Source organism: Vombatus ursinus, unplaced genomic scaffold, assembly GCF_900497805.2.
Source record: "Vombatus ursinus unplaced genomic scaffold, bare-nosed wombat genome assembly UNPS02014417.1, whole genome shotgun sequence".
NCBI classification, from domain to species: Eukaryota; Metazoa; Chordata; class Mammalia; order Diprotodontia; family Vombatidae; genus Vombatus; species Vombatus ursinus.
The window spans coordinates 237,061-263,023 of NW_020954195.1; the positions used below are offsets into that span (position 1 = coordinate 237,061).

Genomic DNA, 25,963 nt, shown 5'->3' on the forward strand with positions numbered 1-25,963 from the left:
CTTTCCCACTAAATAGGAAAGTTTGAAAGGGGGGAGGGTTTAGTGGGAAACATAAAGAGTTCAGTTTTGGATCATGTGAGTTTAAGGTGTCTATCGGACATCCAACTACAGATAGGCGGCTGCAGATGTGACTGGAGGTCAGCATAGAAGTTTGGGTAGGATAGGTGGAGCTGAGAATCATCAGCATAGAGATGATAATTAAATCTGTGGGAGTTGGTGAACTCACCAAGTGAAGGAGGATAGAGGGAGAAAAGAAGAGGGCCCAGGCCAGAGTCCTGTGAGGCAGCCATGTTAAGTGGATGTGATTTGACTGAGGATCCAGCAAAGGAGAGAGAAAAAGAGAAGTCAGATAGGTAGGAGGAGAACCAGGAGAAGGGATGTCCCAAAAACCTGGAGAGAAGAGAGTGAAGGAGAAGAGGGTGTTGGGTTGGTTCACCAAGAGGCCAAGATGAAGACGGTGGAAGGTGGAAGGAGAGACGGTCCTGGTGCCAGAGCGATGGCCTGGAGAGAACTGAGGGTCCGGGGCAGGGGGCTAAGGGGCTCGTGGTGTGGGGGGATGGGAGGAGGTTGGGCGCACAGCGAGATGGGGCAGGAAGAAAAGTTGGGCTGCTGAAACAAGCCTCCGCTGGGGAGGAGCACACAAGACGGATGACGGCGTAGTGAGGCCGGGCCGGACCCACACCCGCCTGCCTCAGTTTCAGCTGCCCCTCGACCTCCCCGCCGCTCTGCCACCCCGCCATCCCTGCCTCCCATCTGTCCTGGTGCCAGCTACGAAGGCATCCCTGGGGAGGCCCCCGCGCCCGGAGGCCTTCGGGAATTGTAGTTCTGGCTCCGCTCTGCGCACGCGCACTTCCTGGGAGGAGGCTGCGCGCGCAGCACCGCCCCGCCGCCATTGGCGAAGTGTCCGCTCGGAGGCGGCTCCTGTGGCTCTGTTCAGGTACGCATACCGGCGGCCTCAGCCCCAGGGCCCCGGTGGCGTCTGCGGAGGAGCGGGAGGCGCGCGGGCCACTAGGGAGTGTGGTCTTCGGACCGCCATCCCAACGGTGGAGGGTGGGGCTCAGGGGGCGGGGCGGGCCCGGGCGGTGGCCGGGATCACATTCATTGGTCAACTGGACCCCGTGAGCCTCGCGGCCATTGGTCGGATGGCAGTGGGCGGGACGTGGCTCGCGGACGTCGAGGCCATTGGCTGGTTGGGAGACGGGCCTCGGAGTCGGCGGGCTAGCGGGGTGGGCCGTAAGACTGTCCCGTTCTCTCTCGGCCGCGCCTGTCTTGGCCCTCCCGAGCCTCAGTTTCCTCCTCTGTCAAGGGGGTACTGATCAGGGTCACAGGGTGGAGCCTGAGCCCTGGACCCGTCCTGCTGGGGGATCCTGGGGCAAGTCTCCTGACCTCCCTGGGCCTCAGTTTTCCACTCTGCGACGTGGGGCCGCTGTTGGCAGCGTCTAATGCAGGGGCCGAGGGGAGCAGGTGGGGCTGGTCCGGGGTCCGAGGAGGGCGCGCCCTAAGGCCTCCCCAGCTCACCCCGGCCGCCTGGCCCCAGGACTTGCCTTTGGAAGCTGTTACCATAGTAACCGTCTCCCCTGCTGAGATGGGGCGCCCACGAGGGAGCCGGATGGGACTAGGCGAGGGGCGGGGGCGTCCAGCCTGCAGCCCGCAGCGGGCCTCCTGGGGGTGCCTGAGGCTTGTTTTTCTTTTTTAAGTTCTGTTTGGTGGGGGGGTGGGGAGGGATATCTCCTGCACATGACCCCTGCTGGTCCTGAGCCTCACTGGTGTGCGTGCATTTATACAAGTTAGGCACGATGTCATCATTGACTTTTAAATAGGAGGTGTTTACTAGTGAAAGGCAAAAGAAGGAATGAATAATCGAAACACCCCAAACTGCCCGTACATCTGGGTCATACCCCCACCAGTGCACACAGTGTGAGGAAAGAATGGATCACAAAACCCAGCAGGGAAGCCCAGGTTAGGGGAAACCGCAGTCCAGGGCAGCTGGTCACTCTGGACTGCAGGCCTCGACCTCGTGGGTCTGCCCAGGAGTCGCCCGCTAGGCAAGTCCGTGCTTTTTCTAGGCCCGTCCATTCTTCTGTGGACAAAGCTGTTTCTCCGCTCCTTTCAGATCACAGAAGCAGTGTCCAACTCTTTTGGTAAAACAGCAGTATTACCCTTTCAGAGACGAAGCAGTTTCTGTAAGCCTGCAATCTGTAGAGTCTGTGCAGGTTTGCTCTACAGGATGTGAAGTGTTTCTCTCTCCAGCTGGGAGGAACAGTGGAGTGCAATGCACTCAATCTTCTAAGGAGTTTCCCTCAATCAGTATATGATACCAAAGAGCAAGAGAGGCAGGCTTAGCCGGCTGTTCATACTGGAGGGGTCTGCTTCCCTTCAGTCAGCTGCCACCATCAGAACTCTCCAATCAAATCAGATCCCAGCCCAGCTTCGGAGCCTGTCTCTAGTCAACTGGAAAACTGTAAATGGTGCAAAAGAGCAGAGCAGACAAGCACAGTCCTCTCCAGCTCAGTGTGGGTGGCAGGGCCTTTTCTCAGCTTGCTTCTTTTCCCCTTCCTCAGTCTCTGCTCTGTTGACTCTGCTTCTGTGCTTCTTGGTTCTGTCTTCAGAACAGGTCTTCTGTTTCCAGAAGGTCTTTTACTTTTCTTCTCAAAAACATGGACAGCCGTGGGCCAGGAATGCCAGCCTAGCCAAAGCAGCAAGGCACCCTGAGGAAGACACGTGGGATGTCTTTTTCTAGGAGAGCCAAACCACGACCAATACTACCTTTACTCAGATGCCTGTGGAGACAGACCAGGGCCCTGAACCCAAGAGACTTGGGACTAGCAGTGCTCCCAGACACTGACCCTGCCTGGTCCCACTGCCGTCATGGAGGGCAGCAGTCACTGAAGAGAAGGGAACCGCCTTCCTTGCTACCAGCACCAACTGCCACCAATGGGCAGGTGAGCCCAAGAGCTCTGGGGTTGGTGGTACTGCCCAGAACACTGATTGGTCATGCTTCTAGCCCAGCTCCAGCAGCTGTCATCCTGGTAACTGCTTCTGTGGTGCCACCGAAAAGAAAGTTCTTGCCATCAAAATCCTTGGCACTGTCGAATGGCTCTGTCACCATAAGAAACTGAGAAGATTGTATCGGTGGAGATGCCATTAAAGAAGAGGCATTGACATTCGTCACTGCACATGAGGGGCCGTGGGACCCTTTCATCTGGCTTGCAGCTGAAATATATAAATATACACACACATACATATATACATATATGTATGTGTGTATATACCACATATGTGTATAGGCACATGTGTATACATACACCTATGTATATATATATGTGTGTATATGTATGTATGTATGTATGTACATATGTAAACTTTCCCATTAGTATATAATCTCCTCGAAAGCGGGGACTGACTGCCTTAACTATTTTTATCCGCAGCACCTAGCATAGAGCTTTGTTCATGCTTAGTAAATCCTTTTTCATTCATTTATTCATTCTCTTATTTACCTTGGTTTCTTTGGCTTCCAGCACCTCCAGTCAGGACTTCCTCTTGTGTAGTGATCCATCTCTAACTTTGATGGAGAACCCCCAAATTCACACTTCTATTTGATGACTTCAGTAGTTATTATACAATAGTCACATAGTTCCAAAACAGTTCTTTGGTACAGCATTTCCTAGCAATGAAGTCCAAAGACCAGAGAAGCAACGTACTGCAATGAACTTTCCATCAGTCAGTGCTTTTGCCTCTGAACTGCTTCAAACAAGTCCCCTCCAATTTTTCTGAGGGGCTGTTTTCTTTCAGGTCCTCAGAACAGACTCATGTACTCTTTCACCAATGTCCTCTTTCTGCCCTTTTCAGTAGATAAAATTGAGAAAGGTAATGTCTCATGAGAATATTAATGAGACACAGTTCTAGTCTCTTGCTTAGCCTAAGATCTCTGGCCATCATGGTCTGGCCCAGCCTTTCTCTTCCTGATCTTTTACGCTAGGTATGGAAGGTTCCACACTGATGTTCCTCAGTAGGTGCTGTGTGGGCAAGGGCACCTGTAGAAGAATGTGGGTTGGACCAGATCACATTATGTTGTCCCACAGTAAGCACTTTGAGAGATTTCCCCTAAAGTTTTAGGTCTTCCCTACTCATAAACTTAAGACTGGTAATTGGGCAAGGCCACCTTACAGGTTCATTTCTTTCCTTCCCAGAGATTCTGTGTGCTGGGAATGACAGGCGTCATCCTCTCCATTCTCTGGTGGTGGGTTGATTATATAGAGTCAGGGTGCTTGCCCCAGGCAGGATCAAGTCCAGATCTGTGAATTGTGCCCATGGGTTGTTCTCCTTTAACCTCATGCTGCCTTTTTGATAACAAAAGTGAATGTCTCAGAAGCTGCTTTCTCTTTGTGCCTAATGTGTTTCTGGAATCCCAATGCCTTGGGGCTCAGGAGTTTCACATTCTTTATTTCTCCTCTCCAGCTCTTCCTGCCCCATTTGCTTCTCTGTCTTCATTTCCCCATAATAGCTCCTCCCATCAGCTGTGGGTTTGGGCAGGGTTCTTGCCTGTGACGCCTTAACCAATCCAATGGCAATGCCTCCATTGGTAGAAACATTGATCAAGTACTTATGTGCCAAGCACCATATCAAGAGAAAAGCAAGAGAGTGCCTACCTTCAGGGAGCTTACATTCTAATAGGGAGAGAAAACTCACATAATGGAGTGCTAGCCAGGGAAGAGTGAAGTCACAGAAATGATGATTGGAGTCACAGGACAATTGGTTGACGAATCTTTTGCAGAAGCAATGGAAGTATTGATGTGATTGCAGCCTGCAGAGGAGTGGGTAGAAAGGGGCAAGGGTGGTACATATCCTAGCATGGCAGAGTGGAGGAAGACGTGGCAGTTGGGGCTGACCTCATCTTAGGCTCACAGGTTTAGACCTGGAAAGGGCCCTAGAGGTCAATGATTCCCAAAGCGCTCATTTTATAGATGAGGAGGCTGAGGTACAGAAAGGTTGAATAAATTGTCCTGGATTACATAACTAGTCATTATCTAAGGCAGGATTGAATCTAGGTCTTCCTCATTCCAAGTCCAAGGCCTTCTGAGGTAGAGAATCCTCACTAATCATTCTGGCTCTACCTAGAAAGGTAATTGAGATCCTTTTGGAAAGGGACATGGCCTGAGCAGCAGCAGCAGCGACAGGGCAGGAAGATGGCAAGGTGGGATCGTCAGGGCACTCTCATCAGTAGACACAACCCCAGGGCAAGAAGTAGCAGCGGTGCCTTGTTGGGCTCCGCAAACGTGATAGGTCAGTGAGTTGATTCCTCAAGCTTTTGTGTATGGGAGAACAGGAACTCAGGGAGGGTGGTGTTGCTGATCACGTTACTTAGGCTGTAAGGCCACCCCATCTGTCCTGTGTTCCAGAACTGAGCTCTCCCCCCTCTGAGGAATGCCTTCTGAGGACTGGGAAGGCTGAAGGCAAGTCCACCTCGGGCACTCTCCCCCAGTGTCCTGAGGTCTGTTTTCTCTGCTTTGGTCAGCACCAAGCATTAATTAGAAGTACAGGGAGGGAGCTCTACCAGCCTGGTGTTGGTGGCTTCCTGCCTTGGGGCTCAGGAGTGCTCGAGTCTTTCACATTCTTTATTTCTCCTCTCCAGCTCTTCCTGCCCCATTTGCTTTCATTTGCCAAGAGGAGAACAGAAAGGAGCGGATGGCCCCTGAGCTGCTGATGGCCAAGTGCCAGGTGAGTTGGAATTCCTTTTCTCGAGCCTAAAAGGCTGTCTTTGAGGTGGGTGTATTTCCTTTTTCTTTTCCCCAAGAAATCTCCTTCCTGATAAAGCCTAATCCAAGAATCTTTGGAGATGCCAGTCCAGCATTCATTAGCTCTTGCCGTATGTACTCTCCTCCTTAGAAAGGACCCCAGAAACCATCTAGTTGGGTTGGTGCCTGAACAAGAATCCCCCTCCCCCAGACCGGTGGCCGTCCAGTACCTGTTTAAAGATTGGGGGGTGTGGGCGCGAGGTGGGGATGGGAGGGGTAGGGAATCCTTGCTTTCCTGGATGATCTAATCTGTTCACTGTGGGACAGCTTCTTCCTTGTGTTCCTGATTCTGTCCTCAGAGACCAAACAGGACAAGTGGAACCCTCTTCAGAGGAGCCCTTCAAGTTCGTGGGCCCCTTAAATCTTTGGATTGGATTCACTTTTGTTAAGATTGATCATGTGCTCTGTACACATTCTTGCCTGGGGCTCTCCCAGCACCCTACAAGGGTTTTCATTTAACAGATGAGGAAACCGAGGCTCAGGAAGGCTAAGGAATTTGCTCAGGCACTCAGCTAGTAGCACTGGAGCCGGAACACAAATTGAGGCCTTTGGATCCCACGGCCAAAAGAAAATAGTGAAGCAGAACAGGATGACCCAATGAGAGGGACCACAGAGAGTGAGATGAGCTTTGGTTTTGAAACCGGCAGACCTGGATTCAAGTCCCGGCTCTACCACGTACTGCCTGTGAGATCTTAGCCAGGTCACTTCATCTCTATGGCCTTACTTTCCTCATCTGTAAAAGGGTCTGGGCCGGATGGCCCAGGCTGTAAGACGCTGCGCGAGTGGAGCAGTTGGTAGCTCCCCACTCTCCCGAGAGGAGGACACACGTTTCGTCTCTGTTTTCTGGAACCAGGAGTGTTCCTTGTGATAAGGTGGAGTCTGGCTGCTCCTTCACTCTTCCTTTCTCTGCATACTTGCCCAGTGCCTTCCTCACGTGCTGTGATCTCAAGGCCCTTCTCGGGATGTGCTCGAGGTGCTCAGGGTCCTTCCTAGAATGTTGCGCCCTGACCGGGGAGGGGAGTCTTTCTGATGGCATCCAGCCAGGCTAGGGGACGAGCAGCTCTCTTCTTTGCCCCCTTTTTCATCCTCTGTCAGGTCGTGGGACGTGTTTGGCCCCGGGCTCATCCATTGGAGTCTCTGTGCTTGCGGCCCACCAAGCCCCCATCCCACGGTCAGTGGTGTAGCCTTGTCCCTCAACATGTGGCTCCTGTATGTCGTGGACTCCCGTGTGAGACTTGATATGAGTTCCCATTCCATGGCCTCTGACGGGATATTTCATTCTGTGCGTCCTTTGGGCTGACCTTTTCCTATAATGTAGCGAAAAAGCCTGCCCGGCCTCAGCTCCCTGTGAGCTTTCTTACTCCTCATAATCGTTCTTAATGGATGGTGTCGTGCCTTCGTCTTCAGCCTTTACCTCCTGTCTTTGCTTCCGCTCTCTGTCCCACCTTTGTAGAGTGCCAGGTAGTGCTTTGCAGCCACATCTGAGCGTTAGACACATCTTCCACGCGGTCGTAATTTCTCTTTGGTGTCTTTGAAATCTTGTTCTGGTTAGCTTCCCCTTCCTCTGAGGCTGATTTCCCTCTGCAATGCAAGGCCCTGGGGTCCTGTACCGGTCGGCAGACAGTCCCTCACAGGGTCCTGCCTTCCTTTTCTGCACCCTTTGAGATCTGCCCTTCCAGAACCTGAGGTGCGTGTCACACTGGACCTGGCAGCTACTTCTCCTTCGCTATCACAAATTCTAAGAGTCGCCGTTTCCCCTCGAGGTTCCCGTGGTTTCCCCTTGCTGCCATTTCCTGACTTTGATGACAGTCAGGCCATCATGGCGCAGTGAAGACAGCACCGGGCCTGGGGTCAGGAAGACCTGGATTCAGATCCTGCCTTTGACATTTACTGACTGTGTGACTCTGGGCCCTTTTCAGCCACATCTGGAAAATGGGAATATCGATAGTAGCCGCCTCCCAGGAGTGTGGTGATGCTCAAATGGGATGGTGTATGGAAGGTACTTGACAAATTTTTGAGTGTGGTCAGATGAAAATTTATCTTCCACCTTTTGAAGGATGATGATGATTAGAACTTGCATTTATATAGTGCTTCAATTTTTGCAAAGTTCTTTACGAATATCGTCTTATTGATGACTGCTGACAAGCCCAGAGGTTTTTTTTTTTTTTTTAAGCTGTGCTACTTTTTGCCAGTATTGGCAGCTAGTTGGTGCAGTGGATACAGTATTGGATGACTCATCTTCATGAGTTCAAATCTGGCCTCAGACCATTAGCTGTGTGACCCTGGGCAAGTCACTTACCTTTTTGGAGCCTCATTATATTCATCTCTGTGATGGGCATACTCATTCCTGCAGTACCTACTTCCCTAGGTGGTGGGTGTGAGGCTCAAGGGAGGCTGTGAGTTGTAGACCTTGAAGAGCCGTGTGAACGTCCAGTCTTCTGGCTGTGTCTGCCGCTGTATTGTGACTGTTGATATTCTGGTGCCGTGGTTTAGAAGGACGTTGATGAGCTGGAGAGCACCCACTGGGATGTGGGGTTCCCTTCAGGTCCCTTCACTTGAGCATCGGCTGAAGCACTTGGCCGTGTTTCGCTGGAGACGAGCAGCGTTGGGGTTGTGGAGGGGGGAACAGGAGAGCCTCGTGTGGTTCGGGCCCCGTGGGCAGGTCCAGGAGTGGGGGGAGTCGCAAAGAGGCCGATGGAGGCCGGCCGGTTGTCAGGAAGAGCTTGCTACCAGGCCTGAGCTGCCTCTGAGTGGCCTGAGCTGCCCTTTGGGCCAAGGCTGGGGCAGGGGTGGGGGCACTCGTCGTGGACCCCTGCCCACTGTGGGGTTCTGAGAACAGTGAGGCTGCCGGCCTTGTGGAGGCCTTCAGGAGCCAGGCTTGAAGAATCTGGCCTTCAGCCCCAGCCCTCACACAGAACTCGGGCTTCATAACTGCCTGGAGGCTTGACTGGCATCAGGTTTTTGGCTTTTGGTCTGGCCTTTCTTCATTCCTGTAGACCGTCTTCCTACAACAGTCCTAAGGGGCCAGGCAGGTCTGTCCCTTGATCACAGAGGCTGGTGGATGTCTTTGGCTCTCCACGAGTGCCCAGCCTGCCTTCCACATGCTTGCTGAGTTTGAGTTTGGGAGCGCAAGGGTCACGTGGATGATCCCTTTGGGAGATAAGTTATCAGGGTCAGTGAGCAGTTAAAGAAGAAGACTACCCTTGGGCTACAGAGTCTAGTCAGAGTGAACCCTCGGGGCTAGGTTCCTCCATTATCCGTGGCTGAGCCGCTGTGTATCCATGTTTCAGAGATGTGTGACGTTCAAGGACGTCACTGTGGACTTCACTCAGGGGGAGTGGGGGCAGCTGGACCCTCCGCAGAGGGACCTGTACCGGGATGTGATGCTGGAGAACTACCAGAACCTCGTGTCGCTGGGTAAGGACAGTTCATATCCGTTTCTTAGGCTGTCCTTGTTTACTTCCCGAAGGCTTCCTTGAGTTTGCTGCACCAGAAGATTCCAGAATGGATGGGGTGTTGGGGATGAGGGAGGAGGGACAGTATTTCTAAATCGTTTGGGGCTCATGGGCTAGAGTATTTCTGCCTCACATTCCTAGGAGATAGGCCTTTGTGGTGCTGCCCTTCTGTTCTCTTTCCCACAGGGTTCAAGACTTTCCTCTCAATTCTCAGGATAGATGCCCAATAACATGCAGAATCCATATCCTCTTATCACTGAAGGAGTTGGTTGACCTTGTTTTTTCTTTGATAATCCCTCCTTCCTTCCTTCCTTGAAAAGGTAGTACAGAGCAGCCCTTAGGGGACTCTGGGTCACCCCAGGGGATGTTCTCATCTATTTTGTTTTTCCCTTAAGATAAAAAGTCATAGATTGAGATCAGAAGTAGTTCTGTGGCCTTAGCCCATTCTCATTTCTACCCCATAAACAGGCCTTTCAGTTTCCAAACCAGATGTGATCTCTCAGTTGGAGCGAGGAGAGGCACCTTGGAAGCCTGAGGGAGAAGTCCTAAGAGGCCCCTGTCCAGGTGAGTTTGTTAGCCCTGGCTGATGATCCTCCCTGTTAGCACCAGGTCAGCTGCTCCGGCAGGGGCCAGCCTCTGGGCCGGGTGAACTGAATCATTCTTCTCCAAGGTTCCTGGGCCTGTGGGGAAGGTGAAGGGTGGCCTAACCTGAGCGTTCTCCTATGTTCTTATCTCTTATATTGGCCGGTCATTTTCCTGATACCTGCCTTCTCTTCCCTCACATCCCCGTTACACAGAAGATGACATCCCTTTTTTTGAGAATAAATGTTTAAAAATGTACTCTAAATTTACAGAACATAAAGCATCCATATAAGAAAGTGAAAGGTGATATAGAAACCAGCATCCTTCCATAAACAATATAGACACGAATGGCAAAAATCACATCCAGTGCAGCTCCTGGGTATTCAAGGCAGCTCAGCAGACCTTGGTACAAGCTAGTGCATTTGTCCAGAAGTTTGGTTTGAAAAGAAGGATGGGCTGCCAGGGGTCCACAGGGGTCCATCATCTGAAAGTGATACTGATGCATAGCAAAAAAAACAAACCCTTAATATATAACCTGGAAAGACTTGCATGGGCTGATGCAAAGTGAAATGTATTGTGGGCACAGTGACAGCAACATTGTAAGATGATCAGCTGTGAATCACATAGCTGTTCTCAGCATACAGTGATCCATGACAACTCTAAAGGACTTACGATGAAAAATGCCATCCATCTCTGGAGAAAGAACTGAAGGTTTCTGAATACAGATTGATGCATACGTTTTAACTTTCTTTACTTGAGCTTTTTTTTGGTTGTGTTTTCTTTCACAACGTGACTTATGGATATGTTTTGCGTGACTATACATGTATAACCTATATCAAATTGCTTGTCTTCTTAGTGGGAGGTGGGGTGGGGTGGGAGGAAGGGAAAGAATTTGGAACTCAGTTTTAAAAACAAATGTTAAAAATTGTTTTTGCATGTAACTGGGGAAAAATAAAATACTAGATAAAAAAAGAACAAAAAAGATAAAAGGAGGGGTTAGTCCTGCTGGTCGTGTTAGCTCAGAGGTCGAGCTAGCCTTACTTCCCTTTTCTGGTGGGGTGAATGAGCTTATAGATTAGCAGACTGCCTTCGGTAGAGCTTACCTAGGATTTATCACAGAGTCTGATGACACATCTTGTACGTTTCTTGTGGCAGAGATGGAAAGACATGGCCTGTGTACACACAATAGTCTAATTAAATGCACTCAGGACTGACTGAACAGCCAGATGCAGAAGGGAGAGACATTCATGGTTTGATGTCAGCTTGGAAGGAGGTCTCTGGTGGAGTGTCTCAGGGTTCTCATGGTTGGGCTTGTGCAGTTCTACAGTTTTCAGTGAGAGAGAACCACTACTGATCTTCAGGCTGCCCCTTCCCACTTTTGGATAGCTCTAATTGTTAGGAAGTTTTTCCCAACATCACTAGTTCTGCCCTGGGGTTAAACAGAGCAAATCTAATGTCTTTTTCATATGACAGCCCATCAAATATTTCAGTCAGTCATCAAGCATTTATTAAGCACTTACTGTATGCCAGGTATTGTGCTAAGTATTAGGGATACAAAGAAAGGGGAAAAAACTAGTCCCTGCTCTCAAGGAACTCACAATCAAATGAGGGAGACAGCATGCCGCCACTTGGTACAGACAAGCTCCGTACAGGGTAGATAGGAGGTTGGGGGTCCAGTGGTTAGATACAGTTGAAAGAAGGCACTAGCGGTGAACATGGGGGAGAGACTAGGAAAAGCCACCTTCTGTCCTCCAACCCTAAATTCTGCATTCTTTCAGTTGATCCTTGTATGACATGGACTCAGAGCCCTTCACTCTTCTGCTTTCCTTCCATGTCACAAATATCTTTCTGAAACCGTGACACCTGGCCCTGAACACAAGCTCCGCCTCCTCTCAACGTGGCCCGAGATCCTTTTCCCTCTATGGAGGCCTCATTGCAGTGTTTGCTCAAATGAAGTTTGTAGCCCTCTTGAGTTCCTAATCCTATCTTTTCCAGTTTGCATATGTGAAGGACCTAAGTGGAAGGCCTGGTATTTATTACTGTCTGCTTGGAAGAAGGTCCTCCACCCAGGATCCCTTCTGGTCAAGACCTTTATGGATCACGACTTTCTTTCTTTTAGGCAATTGGGGTTAAGTGACTTGCCCAGGGTCACACAGCTAGTGTCAAGTGTTTGGTCTGAGGCCGGATTTGAACTCAGGTCTTCCTGACTTCAGGACCGGTGCTCTATCCATTGCACCACCTAGCTGCCCTGGATCACAACTTTCACCCAACATCCCTCATCACCTTTTGGATCTTCCAGTGGATAAGCATCTTGTCTTGTCTTCATCCCAGTTGTTAGAAATGTGAAACAGCGTAGGGCTGAGCATGGCTCCTTAGGGCACTCCACTAAGGGACTGGCCTCCAAGCTGATGTGAAAAAATGTTTGAGCTTTGGTTATTTTTTTTTTGAAGTGACAATTTCTTGCATCAGGCTTGTTTTCCAGTTCCCAATGCACATTTACTGTACTCCTACTTACTCTTTAGCTCTCGCTTTCCCAAGAGGATGAGTTGAGACACTTCGTCAGATGCTCGGCTAATATAAAGAATACTTGACAGCATTCTCTCACGTTCCATACAGGTTTGCACATGGTAATCAAATGTCTGTTAAGAGTAAGGCATTGGCACTAAGTTCTGGGTGTTGTGATTGGAATTTAACAAAAGAGTAAACTGAGGCAGATCTCTGGGAAAGATAACATTCATTAGCAGGGGCATGCTACCTGTCAAAAATGGGTCAATGGATTGCCACTATTGGTGCTGAAGATCCTGAGCAAAAAGGACAGTGCTCCTCATACAGGTTTTGGGGAGTACAGAACAAAGACCAGTAGGCCAGATGACATCATGGAATTAAAGACAACGTAGTTGGTTACAGAGCTGAGTGAGGTTGGTTGAAAGTTTGGCAATGGAGGCTAGCAACGACCTCCCTTTTTCTCTCATGAGACTAAGCTGTGTTTATTGTCTGAGTGCGGGTACAAGGTAGAGGCTACGCTTTTGGACAGCAAACCAAACATCTTTGAATGATAGCTTGGTGGGGTAAAGATATCAGGCCCCCAAACTCCCTGTCTATTCACACACACTCTCAAGGTCAGTTAAATTCCTTGAGCCGGAAAGCCAGATTTTTAAACTTAACCCGTCATAGGCCAGCTAAACTCTGGACTAAGTTTGGAGACAAAGAACCATGATTTAAGCAGTTATGGGACAAAATCAATTACTTGTAAATAGATCAAAAATAAAATGATACGGGATCAATTTTTACCTCATGGGGGGTACAAGAACATAAAAATGATGACAGTATCTCTGCCCCAAAGAGCTGATATGCTACTGTTTTATGGTCCTAGTGACCATGCCCCCTCCCCTTTCCCCACCTGCTCTTGGGCAGATAAAATGTTTGAACACTCACTGTTTTAAATGAACAAATCAAAATATGTATCACTTTCTTTTTTTTAATTTTAGAAAATTAAGGGGGAAAAATCTTTAAGAACTGCATAGGTATAATATCTTAGCAAGAAGGCCAACACCAGTTAAACTCAATTATTGCATTAAGGCAGTTATGTGGTACAGTGGATAAAGTGCCAGACCTGGAGGCAGGAAGAGCTGAATTGAAAGCCAGCCTCAGTCACTTATTAGATGTGTGACCCTGGACAAGTCACTTCACCTGTGTTTGCTTCAGTTTTCTCATCTGTAAAATGGGAATAATAATGGCACTTGCCTCCCAGGGTGGTTGTGAGGATCAAATGAGATAATATTTGTAAAGTTCTTAGGGGCTGGCACATAAAAAATGTTGATTCCCACCCTCACCCCCTGCATTGTCCACAATTCCTGGTGTCCCAGATGCCCTAAAGCCTGGGTTGATCATTGTTCATAATTAGATGTTCTGCTAGAAGGTTACATACAGATCTACTGGCTTCATTCCTACACTGTGTTACCTTTTCTCCAGTCATTTAGATTGTTTCTCATCTTTTGTGGTTATGGGTAACAGCAGTCCTTGGACTGATATCTCTCTCTTATACTTGTTTTTGATAACACGGACAGTGTATAACCCTACTAAGAGATTAATTAGGTTAAAGCAAGTGTCTGAAGTAAGATCTAAACTCAGCCTCCCTTTCCATCACCAGTACAGTTAGCATCAACAATCTTCTTTTCTTGAAAAGTGATGCTTGCTTGCCAGTTTTTTTTTTTCTAGATTAATTGCCCTTCTCCTTGATAGAGGAAACCAAACATAAAATGTACCATGAAGTAATTTGCTTTTTCAAAGCACAGAGAATAGTAAATACTGATACTTTTTGTTTTTTGTTTCTTTCAGATTATCTTAGCCAGGAATTTAGGTATCAAAACAAAGGCTCCCCTCCAAAGTGGGGCTTTTGTATAGGAGCATCACCCAATCACAGTCTCACATGGGATGATCCCTGGGATTCCAAGATGGAAGAAGTTTGGGAATATTTTGATAGTGTAGAGGGGCAAAAGGATACTCTCGAGAAACAATCTAGACAAATTAGAAACAGTCACCAAGAAAATTCTAATAAGGTAAGCATCCAGGGATGCAGTATGTTTGAGAGAAATTGTAGTCCAAGGTCTTTGTTTGTGTCACAGCAAAGAGTTTCTACAGGGAAAAGGTTCTGTAAGGATGATACACATGGAAAGAGCTTCAAACAATTTGCAGAGCTAATTAAACATTATAGAATTTCCTTTTGGAAAAAACTCTGTAGGTATAGAAAATGTAGAAAGGCCTTCAGTGACCACTCAGACCTTATTCACTTTCATATGATCCATACTGAAGACAAATCATATGAATGTACTGAATGTGGGAAAGCCTTCAGTAAAAGATCATACCTTACTCATCATCAGAGACTTCATACTGGAGAAAAACCCTTTGAATGTAACGAATGTGAGAGATCCTTTAGTCAGAGGTCATCCCTTATTTATCATCAGAGAATTCATACTGGAGAGAAACCCTTTGAATGTAGTGAATGTGGAAAGGTCTTTAGTCATAAAACATTACTTATTTATCATCAAAGAATTCACACCAGGGAGAAACCCTTCGAATGCAGTGAATGTGGAAAAGTCTTTAGCAAGAAATCACATCTCAACATCAGAGAATTCATAGTGGAGAGAAACCTTTTGTGTGTAATGAATGTGGGAAAGCCTTCACCCAGAGGGGACACCTTACTAAACACCAGAGAATTCATGCTGGAGAGAAGCCTTTTGAATGTAATGAATGTGGGAAAGCCTTTAGCCGAAGAGAACACCTTACTGTACATCAGAGAATGCACACCAGAGAGAAACCTTTTGAATGTATTGAATGTGGGAAAGCCTTTAGCCTAAGGGGGAACCTTACTCAACTCAGAATATTCACACTAGAGAGAAGCCCTATAAGTGTAATGAATGTGGAAAAGACTTCAGCCACCGGGCTTCCCTCATTCATCATCAGATAATCCATACTGGAGAAAAACCGTTTGAGTGCAATATTTGTGGAAAAGCCTTCAGTCTGAGGGGCTACCTTAATAGACATCAGAGAATTCATACTGGAGAAAAGCCCTTTGAATGTATTGAATGTGGGAAAGCCTTCAGCCTGAGAGGAAATCTTAATGAACACCAGAGAATTCATACTGGAGAGAAACCCTTTGACTGTAATAAATGTGGGAAAGCCTTCAGCCACAGGACATCCCTTATATATCACCAGCGAATTCATACTGGAGAAAAACCATTTGAATGTAGTGAATGTGGAAAAGCCTTCAGCCAGAGAGGGAACCTTACTGAACATCAGAGAATTCATACTGGAGAGAAACCCTTTGAATGTAATGAATGTGGAAAAGCCTTCAGTCAGAGGGGAAACCTCACTGAACACCAGAGAATTCATATGGGAGGAAAGCTCTTTGAATGTGATGAATGTGGGAAGTCCTTCAGCCAGAGGGGAAGCCTTAATGAGCACAAGAGGGTTCATACTGGATTGAAACCCTTTTAATTTAATGAATGTAAGAGAGCCTATAACAACAACTCATGCCTTAATATCAGATCATTCAAACTGAAGAAGAATTCTGTTAAGTGAAAAAGTCTTCAACCTGAGGACAGACTTTAACATCAGAAAAATCCTTTAAATTTAATATCTGTGGGAAAAATTTCAGCCATGCCACATCCCTTATTTATTGTCATAGAATTAATTCACACTTTAGAGAAACACTTTGAGTGTGGGAAAACTTTCAGCCAGGAAACCTAGGAGAGATAATTTATAATAGAAAACATTTGGGATATGATGAATGTGGGGTATCTTTCTTCCATAACACAGCTTTTATCATGAGAACAAACATAATGGAAATAGACATTTTAAATGTAGTGAATGTGGGAAAGCCTTCAGTCAGAGGAGAAACTTTATTGAAGTAAGACAATTCATAATGAAGAAAAATCTTTTGAGTGTAATGAATGTGAGAAAACCTTTAGCTGCAGGGGAAACCTTATTAAATAACACAGAATTCTTACTAGAGAGTAAATGTGTGATGTGGGAAGTTCTTCAGCTGTGAATTGTTTTTAGTTTGTCATCACAAAAATGTATAAAAGGCATGACCATGAGAAAAGGCTTTAGGACCTTTAAGAAGTAACAGAAGAATTCAAACTGAAGAAAAACTTAATCAGTATAATGACTGGGCATACCTTGAGGTTGTAATTCCTCCCTGTTAAGACATCCAAGATTTCATGAAACCAATTAATGATGGAAATGTAATGCTATGGGAGAACTTTATAATTGTTTAATAGTGAAAAGAGAAGGTAGTGTTTGTCATAAACTCTAGTATATTTGATGCTTTGAATGATACAAATTAAGTACTTCTAATGTTCCTTATTTTCATATGGATTATCTGCCATCAAGTTGCAGTTCAAAATATGTGCTGGGTCAGGATCTAAAACAGTAAATAAACTAAAGATTGGAATTTTTTTTGAACTCTTGAATAAAACCACTGAAATAGTATGACATACTATTGTAAATTGTGGGATGTTTTTGCTTTTACTCTCATTTCATACTGAACCTAGTAATCATTAGCAGAAATAGTCATTCAGATACACAGACAAGGATAAAAAAATATGGGAATCTGAACTTATACTCCAAAAGATATTACTTTGTATTACTAGACAAAATAATAAAATCTGTTTAGAGGAACAAAAGGTCAGTCATTATAAGAGGAATAATTTAAAATAGGAGGAATGAAGGTGATCTAACGTGACCAGATCTCAAGTTATATTATTGAGCAATAATTATTAAATATTTAATACTGGTTAAAAAAATACAAAAGTAAACCAGTGTAGCAAGCTAGACACATCAGACCTAGAAGGAAATGAACTGTTATTTGATAAACTCAGGAACACAAACTACTTGGGGAGGGATTCCCTATTAACAAGAACTGATGGGAAAAGTGGAAAGAAATTCAACAAAATAGTTTAAAAGGTCACATTCTGAATAATTGAGGAAAACAGGAAGATTTTCCCAACTGTGGTTAATGGGGGGACATCATAATCAAACTGGGGATAGAAGAGGGATCATAAAAGACAAAGTAGACAGTTTTAATTGAGCAAAATCAGTGCAGCTAGAATAAGAAAAGCTGCTTAGTGGGGGGGGATTGCTTCATATATCTCTGATAAGACTCACAAGTCTTATTATTTAAAGGTAGTTGACACAAATGTATGTATGTACACACACACACAAATGAATGCCATTTCCCAATAATAAAAAACGATACTTTAAACAAGAAATGTAAATTACCAACCATGAAGATTCTGCAGATTAATAATAACATGCAAACTAAAACAACACTGAATTTTTACTTACCATATATCAATCTTGCAAAGATGACTAAAGATGGAAATAGTGTTGAGAGGTCTACAGGAAATCATGTCTATTAATACTCTCTTGTTGGAACTTTGATTTGAATCAGGCATTTTGGAAAACAATTTGGAGTTATGAAAAAAAAAGTGACAACTTGTCATATCTCTTTACCTAGGAGTCATGTTACTGAGCATATACCCCAAGAACATCACAGAGGGAAAGGTCCCATATATACCAATACTTTTTTGAGGTGACAGTGGGAAATAGTGGGGGCCCATTAGCTAAGAATTATTGTTGAACAAATTGTTGTGTTTGAATGCAATGGAATGTTAGTTATTGTGTCATTAAAAAATGAGCAGTATATGACATAGAAACATGGGGAAACTTATGAGCTTAAAAAGAGTGAAAAAAGAGCACTATGAGGACAATATGTGCAATGACTACAATATTGTAAATGAAAGTAGTAAAAGATTCCATCAGTCCTCTTAAATTCAGTGAACAGTCTTAGTTTTGGAAGTCAGATTATGAGGCACTTCCGTGATGGACTATTAGTATAAAATATTTTGTATGTGATCAATTTTTTTTCCCTTGTTTGTTTTTGTTATAATTAAGGGTTCCATCCTGGGGCATTGGGCAGGATGTGAGGAGAGGCATAATTGGAAAGGGACCAGTGTAAAAAAAAAATTGAAAGTATCAGTAAAACATTTTAAAATCATTTTGACAAAAGAAGTTTGCTAAATGAAAAATGTGCAGATTAATTTGTATCTGGTGGCTTGAATCCAATTATAATTACACAAATGGCTTCCAAATCTGTTTCCAGCCCTAATTTTTCTCAAGTCCCACATCTCTAACTGTTTCCTGGACACGTCTGTCTAGATGTTTGGCATGTATCTCCAACTACCATAGCCAAAATAGAACTGATTTTCCCTGTAAAATTACTCATCCATATTTCTGAGTTACTGTTTAGAACATAAACATATTTCCTGTAGCCCATCTTCACAACCTTCAAGTGGTCCTTGACTCTTCCTAGGATCTCTCTCTCCATATCCAATCAATTGCATGGTGGTTTTTTTTTTAAACATTCATTTTTAAAAGTTTTGAGTTCCAAATTCTCCCCTTTCCTCCAGCCACACATCCCCTTGAGAAGGCAGGCAATATGATGCCCACTATATACATGAAGTCAATTTGCATGTTATTTTGACAACAGTTACATGTTTCCATCTCCACGGTGTCCCACATCTGTTCCTTTCCACTCATGTAGCCGACTGAGATAGTCTAAACTCTCACTACTTCTTCCTTAGCCTATTTGCAACACTTTATGAGTCTCCTTGGTTCCAGTCTTTGTCCTGCAAAACTCTGCTGCCAAAATAACCTTACTAAAATATAAATGAGCATGTCACTCATCTGTTAGTGCTTTCACTCTGAGATTGATTACCTCCTATTTACACTCTATATATCTTGTATGTAGCTAGTTGTTGACATGTCTCTCCCATTAGGATGAGAGCTTCTTGAGGGCAGAAATCATGTTTTTGCCTTTGTATCCTCAGTGCTTGGCACAATGGCTAGTGCATAGTGAACACTTAAGGAGTAATTATGAAATTACTGCTTAAAACTCTCTGAGGGTTTCCTGTTGCTTCTAAAATAAAATTCAGTTTCCTTAGCCTGGTGTTCATAACTTGGCTTCCCTGACTTATTTCATATCATTTCCCTTCATGTAATCTTTGTTCACATCAGTTTGTCCTAGCACAAGTCTGGTGGATTCTTTACTCTCTTGTTCTCAATATCTGGGCAGTTTTCTTTTATGAGTTCTTGAAATATGATATTCAGACTAGTTTTATAGTCACGACTTTCAAGTAGTCCAATGATTCTTAAATTGTCTCTCCTTGATGTATTTTCTAGGTCATTTGTTTTTAATATAAGATACCTTAGATCTATTTTTTCTCAATCTTTTGACTTTGTTTTAATATTTCTAATTGTCTTACCATATCATTCCCTTCTATTTGGTTAATTATAATTTTCCGGGAATTTGCTTGGCTAAGGTTTTGTGTTGTTAAGCTGTTAATTCTCTTTCCTGGTTGATCTCCTTGTTCTTTTCTAATTCATTCTTCTAGCCCAAAGGACTTTCCTTTAAGGAGCTCCCATACTAAAAGGGGACACAAGAGAAAAAATAGGTCAATAGATAGTCTATACAGAGTAGATGGAAGGGACTCAGAAGGGAAGACACTAGCAGTGTGAGGATTTGTAGTGGGCACCAGGAAAGGCCATCAGCAAGCATTGACTGTCTACTGTGGCCAGGCAGTGGCCTAGGTGCTGGGGATAAAAAGACCAAAATAAAAATCTCTTCTTTCAAGAATCTTCCATTTTATTAGGAAAAGAGAAATTGACTCCAGGTCCTGTCAGGATGGCCAAAACCACGTAATTACTACTCCGATGAGTGTGTGGCCCAGGCAGCAGGGAGGAGAGCATGGGCTCAGTGTGAGCACCCTATTTATGTACAGGCCTTGTGGAGAGGTTCTCCAGCCCCTGAGGTTGGAAGACATGTGCTGCCCAACTCATAGAAGGTTAGGGCCTGGTCCAGGAGGCTGGCGGCCCCACTGACATCAGCTCATTCTCCCACCTTCTTGGTGAATCTGTGTTAATCACACCTGATCCAACTCATGCCCCTCTCTGAGTCCTGGAAGTTTTTCTATAGTAGCTGCACACAAGTTTCTAAGGCTTAGCAAGTTCTTGAGGCAACAGGCTGTCTGTTTACTATGAAGGTTTGCTGAGAAGGAAGATGTCCAAACATATTTTTCTTTGGATTTTCCCTTGGACGCTGAGAGTTTGTTTACTCAATGTATTATGGAAACACCATCATGCAGAGAACTTACCCATAACTGCACATCATTGTACTGGATATTCCCCCTAGAGATACAGGAAAGATTTTTCTGATGTTTGATGCCTAGGAGAGTACTCTGGACCAAATGTAGAGTACATGTCAAATTGGTTGGTAAAAAAAACCAGTGTTTTTATTTTGTTAGATTCAGGAAGATGATGAAACTTGACTGCCTTCCCTGTACAGCACTCTTTCCACTTTCTCAGGTAATTTACCCCTTTTCTCGTTCTATGTGCTTGAGGATGGGATGGCAACCCACTGTGGGCATGAAACACAGGCTTCCACAAAATATCTTTGTGCAAATTGATGGCAGCCTTAACTAAAATCACATGGAGAATTAGGGGTCCTTATTTTAAAGCATGGGTTCTTAACCTGGGATACCAAGATAGACACCCTCCCAAGTGCCCATGATTAAATTTCAGGGGAATCTGTGAAACTGGATGGAAAAAATTATAACTTAGAAAATGTTTGTTGTATGAACAAATTAATGATGGAGTGAATGGATGAATGAATATGCTACTAGGTTTCCTGCCTGGGACCTATTTTTCCCTGCCTGTGGACATGAGGGAGTGACTCAATTCTTTCCCCATCTAGCTTCACTCATCTCTGAGGAATATTTCCTTTAACAACACTGCTAGGGACCAGGTGGTTTTGGACAAGGAAAAGAATCCTGTGGCTAAATATGATATCTTGAACTTTGGGGTGTTGTCTAATTATGATGAAGTTCTGGTCAAAGTGGGGCAGTTTGACCCCCATGCCCCACTTGGTGAAGATTTCACCAATTGTGAGAAGGAGTTGTATCGCAACTGGCTTGATTTGAAGGTTAAAACAAAAACTAAATTCCATTTTGTATTTCCAACCATTTCTGGTTAACCCCATTTAGGTAGTTATTCATTCATTCATTTACCCAACCCCCCCCCCATTAATCTCTTTTTCTTCACAACAAATGCTGAGAAGACAAAGGAACAATTAAAATAATAATAGTAATAGTATTAACAATGATGATTATCATGATAATCATTATTATTACTTTAAATAATAAATCAGTTAGATTTGTAAAATAAGGTAACAAGCATCAATCCAAAAGGCACAATTATAACAATTGAGGCAGCCCTGGGTAAGAGAATAGAGAGATGACATCAGTGTCACAAAGACACTGCTGTTTTACTGCTTCTGGGTTAAAGTTCCGTCTTTAGCATCACAGGACCTCTGACCATGCACAATTCCTTGATATGTTTAGTGCTCCAGACAATTCTCTAATACGGCTGGGCTGGTGCCAATCTGTACTGGCAGAAGGCATTTCTTCATTAGGGTTTCCTATAAAATGAAATCTCAGATTTGGGCTACCTCATCTCCTGCTCCTCAGTCTATACATTATTAATGGAATACACAGTCCATGATCCCAGTCTACCTATGGAAAAACTAATACTTTCTCACCAAAAGGAAGGAATAGGACTGATACATAGTCTCAAAGCACACAAAATTGGGGAGAAAACATGTGAACAACCATGTACGTACAAGACATATATAGGATAAGATGGAAATAATCACAGAGAGAAGGCCTGAGCTTAAAGGCATCTAGATGAAGTTAAATCATTGATTGAATTAATTTCCTTAAATTGACTGAATGTTCCAGAAAGCTCATATGACGCTAATTATTAGATTAAAGGCTAGATTATCTTCACTCCATTGAACTATGAATTCAGACATTTCTGTCACCCCTGGGAAACTTTCTAGTCACAGTGTGCCCCTGTAGTCTAGGATCACACTCAATAAACTATTTTCACTGCACCATCATGTTCCTAACTTATTGAGCCTGTAGTCCATTAAAACAACAATGACCCACATTTCTATGGTGTTATAAGATGTTGAAAGTTTTTTTTCCCACAATAATCCTTTAAGCCAGAAAGTATATTTTATAGATGAGGAAACTAAGGCTCTGAAAAGTGACCAAAGGAACTTGGCCATCATCACATAGTATATAACTGAGGCAGGATTTGAACTCAGATATCCTGACTAAATTCAGTGCTTGCACTATCTCTAAACCATACTGAGTCTCAATATAATTTTAAGGTGAATGTCTGTGATGCCATGGCTCCCCCAACCTACACTTGAAGAGTTGGTACTAAATCCAAATATAGCACTTTAAATAGGCCCTTATTCAATTTCATCTTAGATTTAGGCCACCATTCTCACCTATTAAGATCTTTTACAATTCTGAATCTGTACCAACATGGTAACTGTCCTTTCCAGATAATTTTCCCTTAGTATTCATTGTTCAGATCATTCTGAAATTTAGCACTCGTGACTCTTTTTATAGGACAGTAATAAGCTTTTATATTCATTCTCTTTCACTTGCCACTAGCATCTTTTGTTTTCCCTTGAGTCCATCTTAAAACAGAATGTTAGAACAGGAGGAGTTCGTAGAACACTGAATGTTAGAAGAGGAAGGGTTCTTAGAACACAGAATTTTCGACCTGGAAGAGTTCTTAGAATGCAGAATGTTAGACCTGGAAGAGTTCTTAGAACACAGAATGTTAGAACAGGAAGAGTTCTGAGAAGACAGAATTTTAGACCTTTAAGAGTTCTTAGAACACAAAATGTTAGACGTGGAAGAGTTCTTAGAACACACAATGTTAGACCTGGAAGAGTTCGTAGAACAAAGAATGTTAGAACTGGAAGAGATCTTACAACACAGAATGTTAGAACAGGAAGAGTTCTTAAAACACAGAATGTTAAAGCAGGAAGAGTTCTTAGAACACAGAATGTTAGACCTGGAAGAGTTCTTAGAACACAGAATGTTAGACGTGAAAGAGTTGTTAGAACACAGAATGTTAGATGTGGAATAGTTCTTAGAACACCGAATGTTAGACGTGAAAGAGTTCTTAGAACACAGAATGTTAGATCTTTAAGAGTTCTTATAACACAGAATGTTAGATGTGGAAGAGTTCTTACAACACAGAATGTTCGACCTGGAAGAGTTTGTAGAACAAAGAATGTTAGAAGAGGAAGAGTTCTTAGAACACCGAATGTCAGACGTGAAAGAGTTCTTAGAACACAGAATGTTAGATCTTTAAGACTTCTTAGAACACAGAATGTTAGACCTGGAATAGTTCTTATAACACAGAATGTTTTACCTGGAAGAGTTCTTAGAACACAGAATGTTAGAACTGGAAGTGATCTTACAACACAGAATGTTAGAACAGGAAGAGTTCTTAGAACACAGAATGTCAAAACAGGAAGAGTTCTTAGAACACAGAATGTAAGACGTGAAAGAGTTCTTAGAACACAGAATGTTAGATCTTTAAGAGTTCTTATAAAACAGAATGTTAGATGTGGAAGAGTTCTTAGAACACAGAATGTTCGACCTGGAAGAGTTCTTAAAACACAGAATGTCAGACGTGAAAGAGTTCTTCGAACACAGAATGTTAGATCTTTAAGAGTTCTTAGAATATAGAATGTTAGACGAGGAAGAGTTCTCAGAACACAGAATGTTAGAACAGGAAGAGTTCTTAGAACACAGAGTGTTAAAACAGGAAGAGTTCTTGGAACACTGAATGTTAGACCTGGAAGAGTTCTTAGAACACAGAATGCTAAACGTGAATGAGTTCTTAGAACACAGAATGTTAGACCTGGAAGAGTTCTTAGAACACAGAATGTTAGATCTTTAGGAGTTCTTATAACACAGAATGTTAGACGTGGAAGAGTTCTTAGAACACAGAATGTTAGACGTGGAAGAGTGCTTAGAACACAGAATGTTAGATGTGGAAGAGTTCTTAGAACACAGAATGTTAGACCTGGAAGAGTTCTTAGAACACAGAATGTTAGAACTGGAAGAGTTCTTAGAACACAGAATGTTAGAACTGGAAGAGATCTTACAACACAGAATGTTAGAAGAGGAAGAGTTCTTAGAACACAGAATGTCAGATCTTTAAGAGTTCTTATAACACACAATGTTAGACGTGGAAGTGTTCTTAGAACACAGAATGTTAGACCTGGAAGAGTTCTGTGAACAAAGAATGTTAGAACTGGAAGAGATCTTACAACACAGAATGTTAGAACAGGAAGAGTTCTTAGAACACAGAATGTCAAAACAGGAAGAGTTCTTAGAACACAGAATGTTAGACCTGGAAGAATTCTTAGAACACAGAATGCTAGACGTGAAAGAATTCTTAGAACACAGAATGTTAGATCTTTAAGAGTTCTTATAACACAGAATGTTAGAAGTGGAAAAGTTCTTAGAACACAGAATGTTCGACCTGGAAGAGTTCTTAAAGCACAGAATGTTAGACGTGGAAGAGTTCTTAGAACACAGAATGTTAGACCTGGAAGAGTTCTTAGAGCACAGAATGTTAGACGTGGAAGAGTTCTTAGAACACGTAATTTTAGACTTGTAAGAGTTCTTAGAATGCAGAATGTTAGTCCTGGAAGAGTTCTTAGAACGAAGAATGTTAGACCTGGAAGAATTCTTAGAACACAGAATGTTAGAACTGGAAGAGATCTTAAAACACAGAATGTTAAAGCAGGAAGAGTTCTTAGAACAAAGAAAGTTAGACGTGGAAGAGTTCTTAGAAAACACAATGTTAGACCTGGAAGAATTCTTAGAACAAGGAATGTTACAACTGGAAGAGTTCTTAGAACACAGAATGTTAGAACAGGAAGAGTTCTTAGAACACAGAATGTTAGAACAGGAAGAGTTCTTAGAACACATAATTTTAGACCTGGAAGAGTTCTTAGAATGTAGAATGTTAGACCTGGAAAGGTTCTTAGAACAAAGAATGTTAGTCCTGGAAGAGTTCTTAGAACGAAGAATGTTAGACCTGGAAGAGTTCTTAGAGCACAGAATGTTAGAACTGAAATAGATCTTAAAACAAAGAATGTTAGAACAGGAAGAGTTCTTAGAACACAGAATGTTAGACGTGAAAGTGTTCTTATAACACAGAATGTTAGATCTTTAAGAGTTCATAGAACACTGAATGTTAGATGTGGAAGAGTTCTTAGAACACCGAATGTTCGACCTGGAAGAGTTCTTAGGAAACAGAATGTTAGAAGGGGAAGAGATCTTACAACACAGAATGTTAGAACAGGAAGTGTTCTTAGAACACAGAATGTTAAAACAGGAAGAGTTCTTAGAACACAGAATGTTAGAGCTGGAAGAATTCTTAGAACACAGAATGCTAGACGTGAAAGAGTTCTTAGAACACAGAATGTTAAACCTGGAAGAATTCTTAGAACACAGAATGTAAGACGTGAAAGAGTTCTTAGAATACAGAATGTTACATCTTTAAGAGTTCTTATAACACAGAATGTTAGACATGGAAGAGTTCTTAGAACACAGAATGTTCGACCTGTAAGAGTTCTTAGAACAAAGAATGTTAGAAGAGGAAGAGTTCTTAGAACACAGAATGTTA

At 43.6% G+C, this 25,963-nt stretch overlaps 1 protein-coding gene and 1 pseudogene across 1 annotated transcript in view; both read left to right on the forward strand.

The window, feature by feature from the left end:
* Nucleotides 1-892: 892 nt before the first annotated feature.
* On the forward strand, nucleotides 893-16,758 carry LOC114042377 (annotated as a pseudogene).
* Nucleotides 16,759-20,107: 3,349 nt separating this feature from the next.
* The window catches only part of LOC114042390 (vomeronasal type-2 receptor 116-like), a 46,936-nt gene continuing 41,080 nt past the window's right edge, over nucleotides 20,108-25,963 (forward strand). The window contains 2 exon segments of the mRNA XM_027861084.1: nucleotides 20,108-20,152; nucleotides 21,147-21,374. Of these exon segments, the coding sequence (XP_027716885.1) occupies nucleotides 20,108-20,152; nucleotides 21,147-21,374 (273 nt within the window).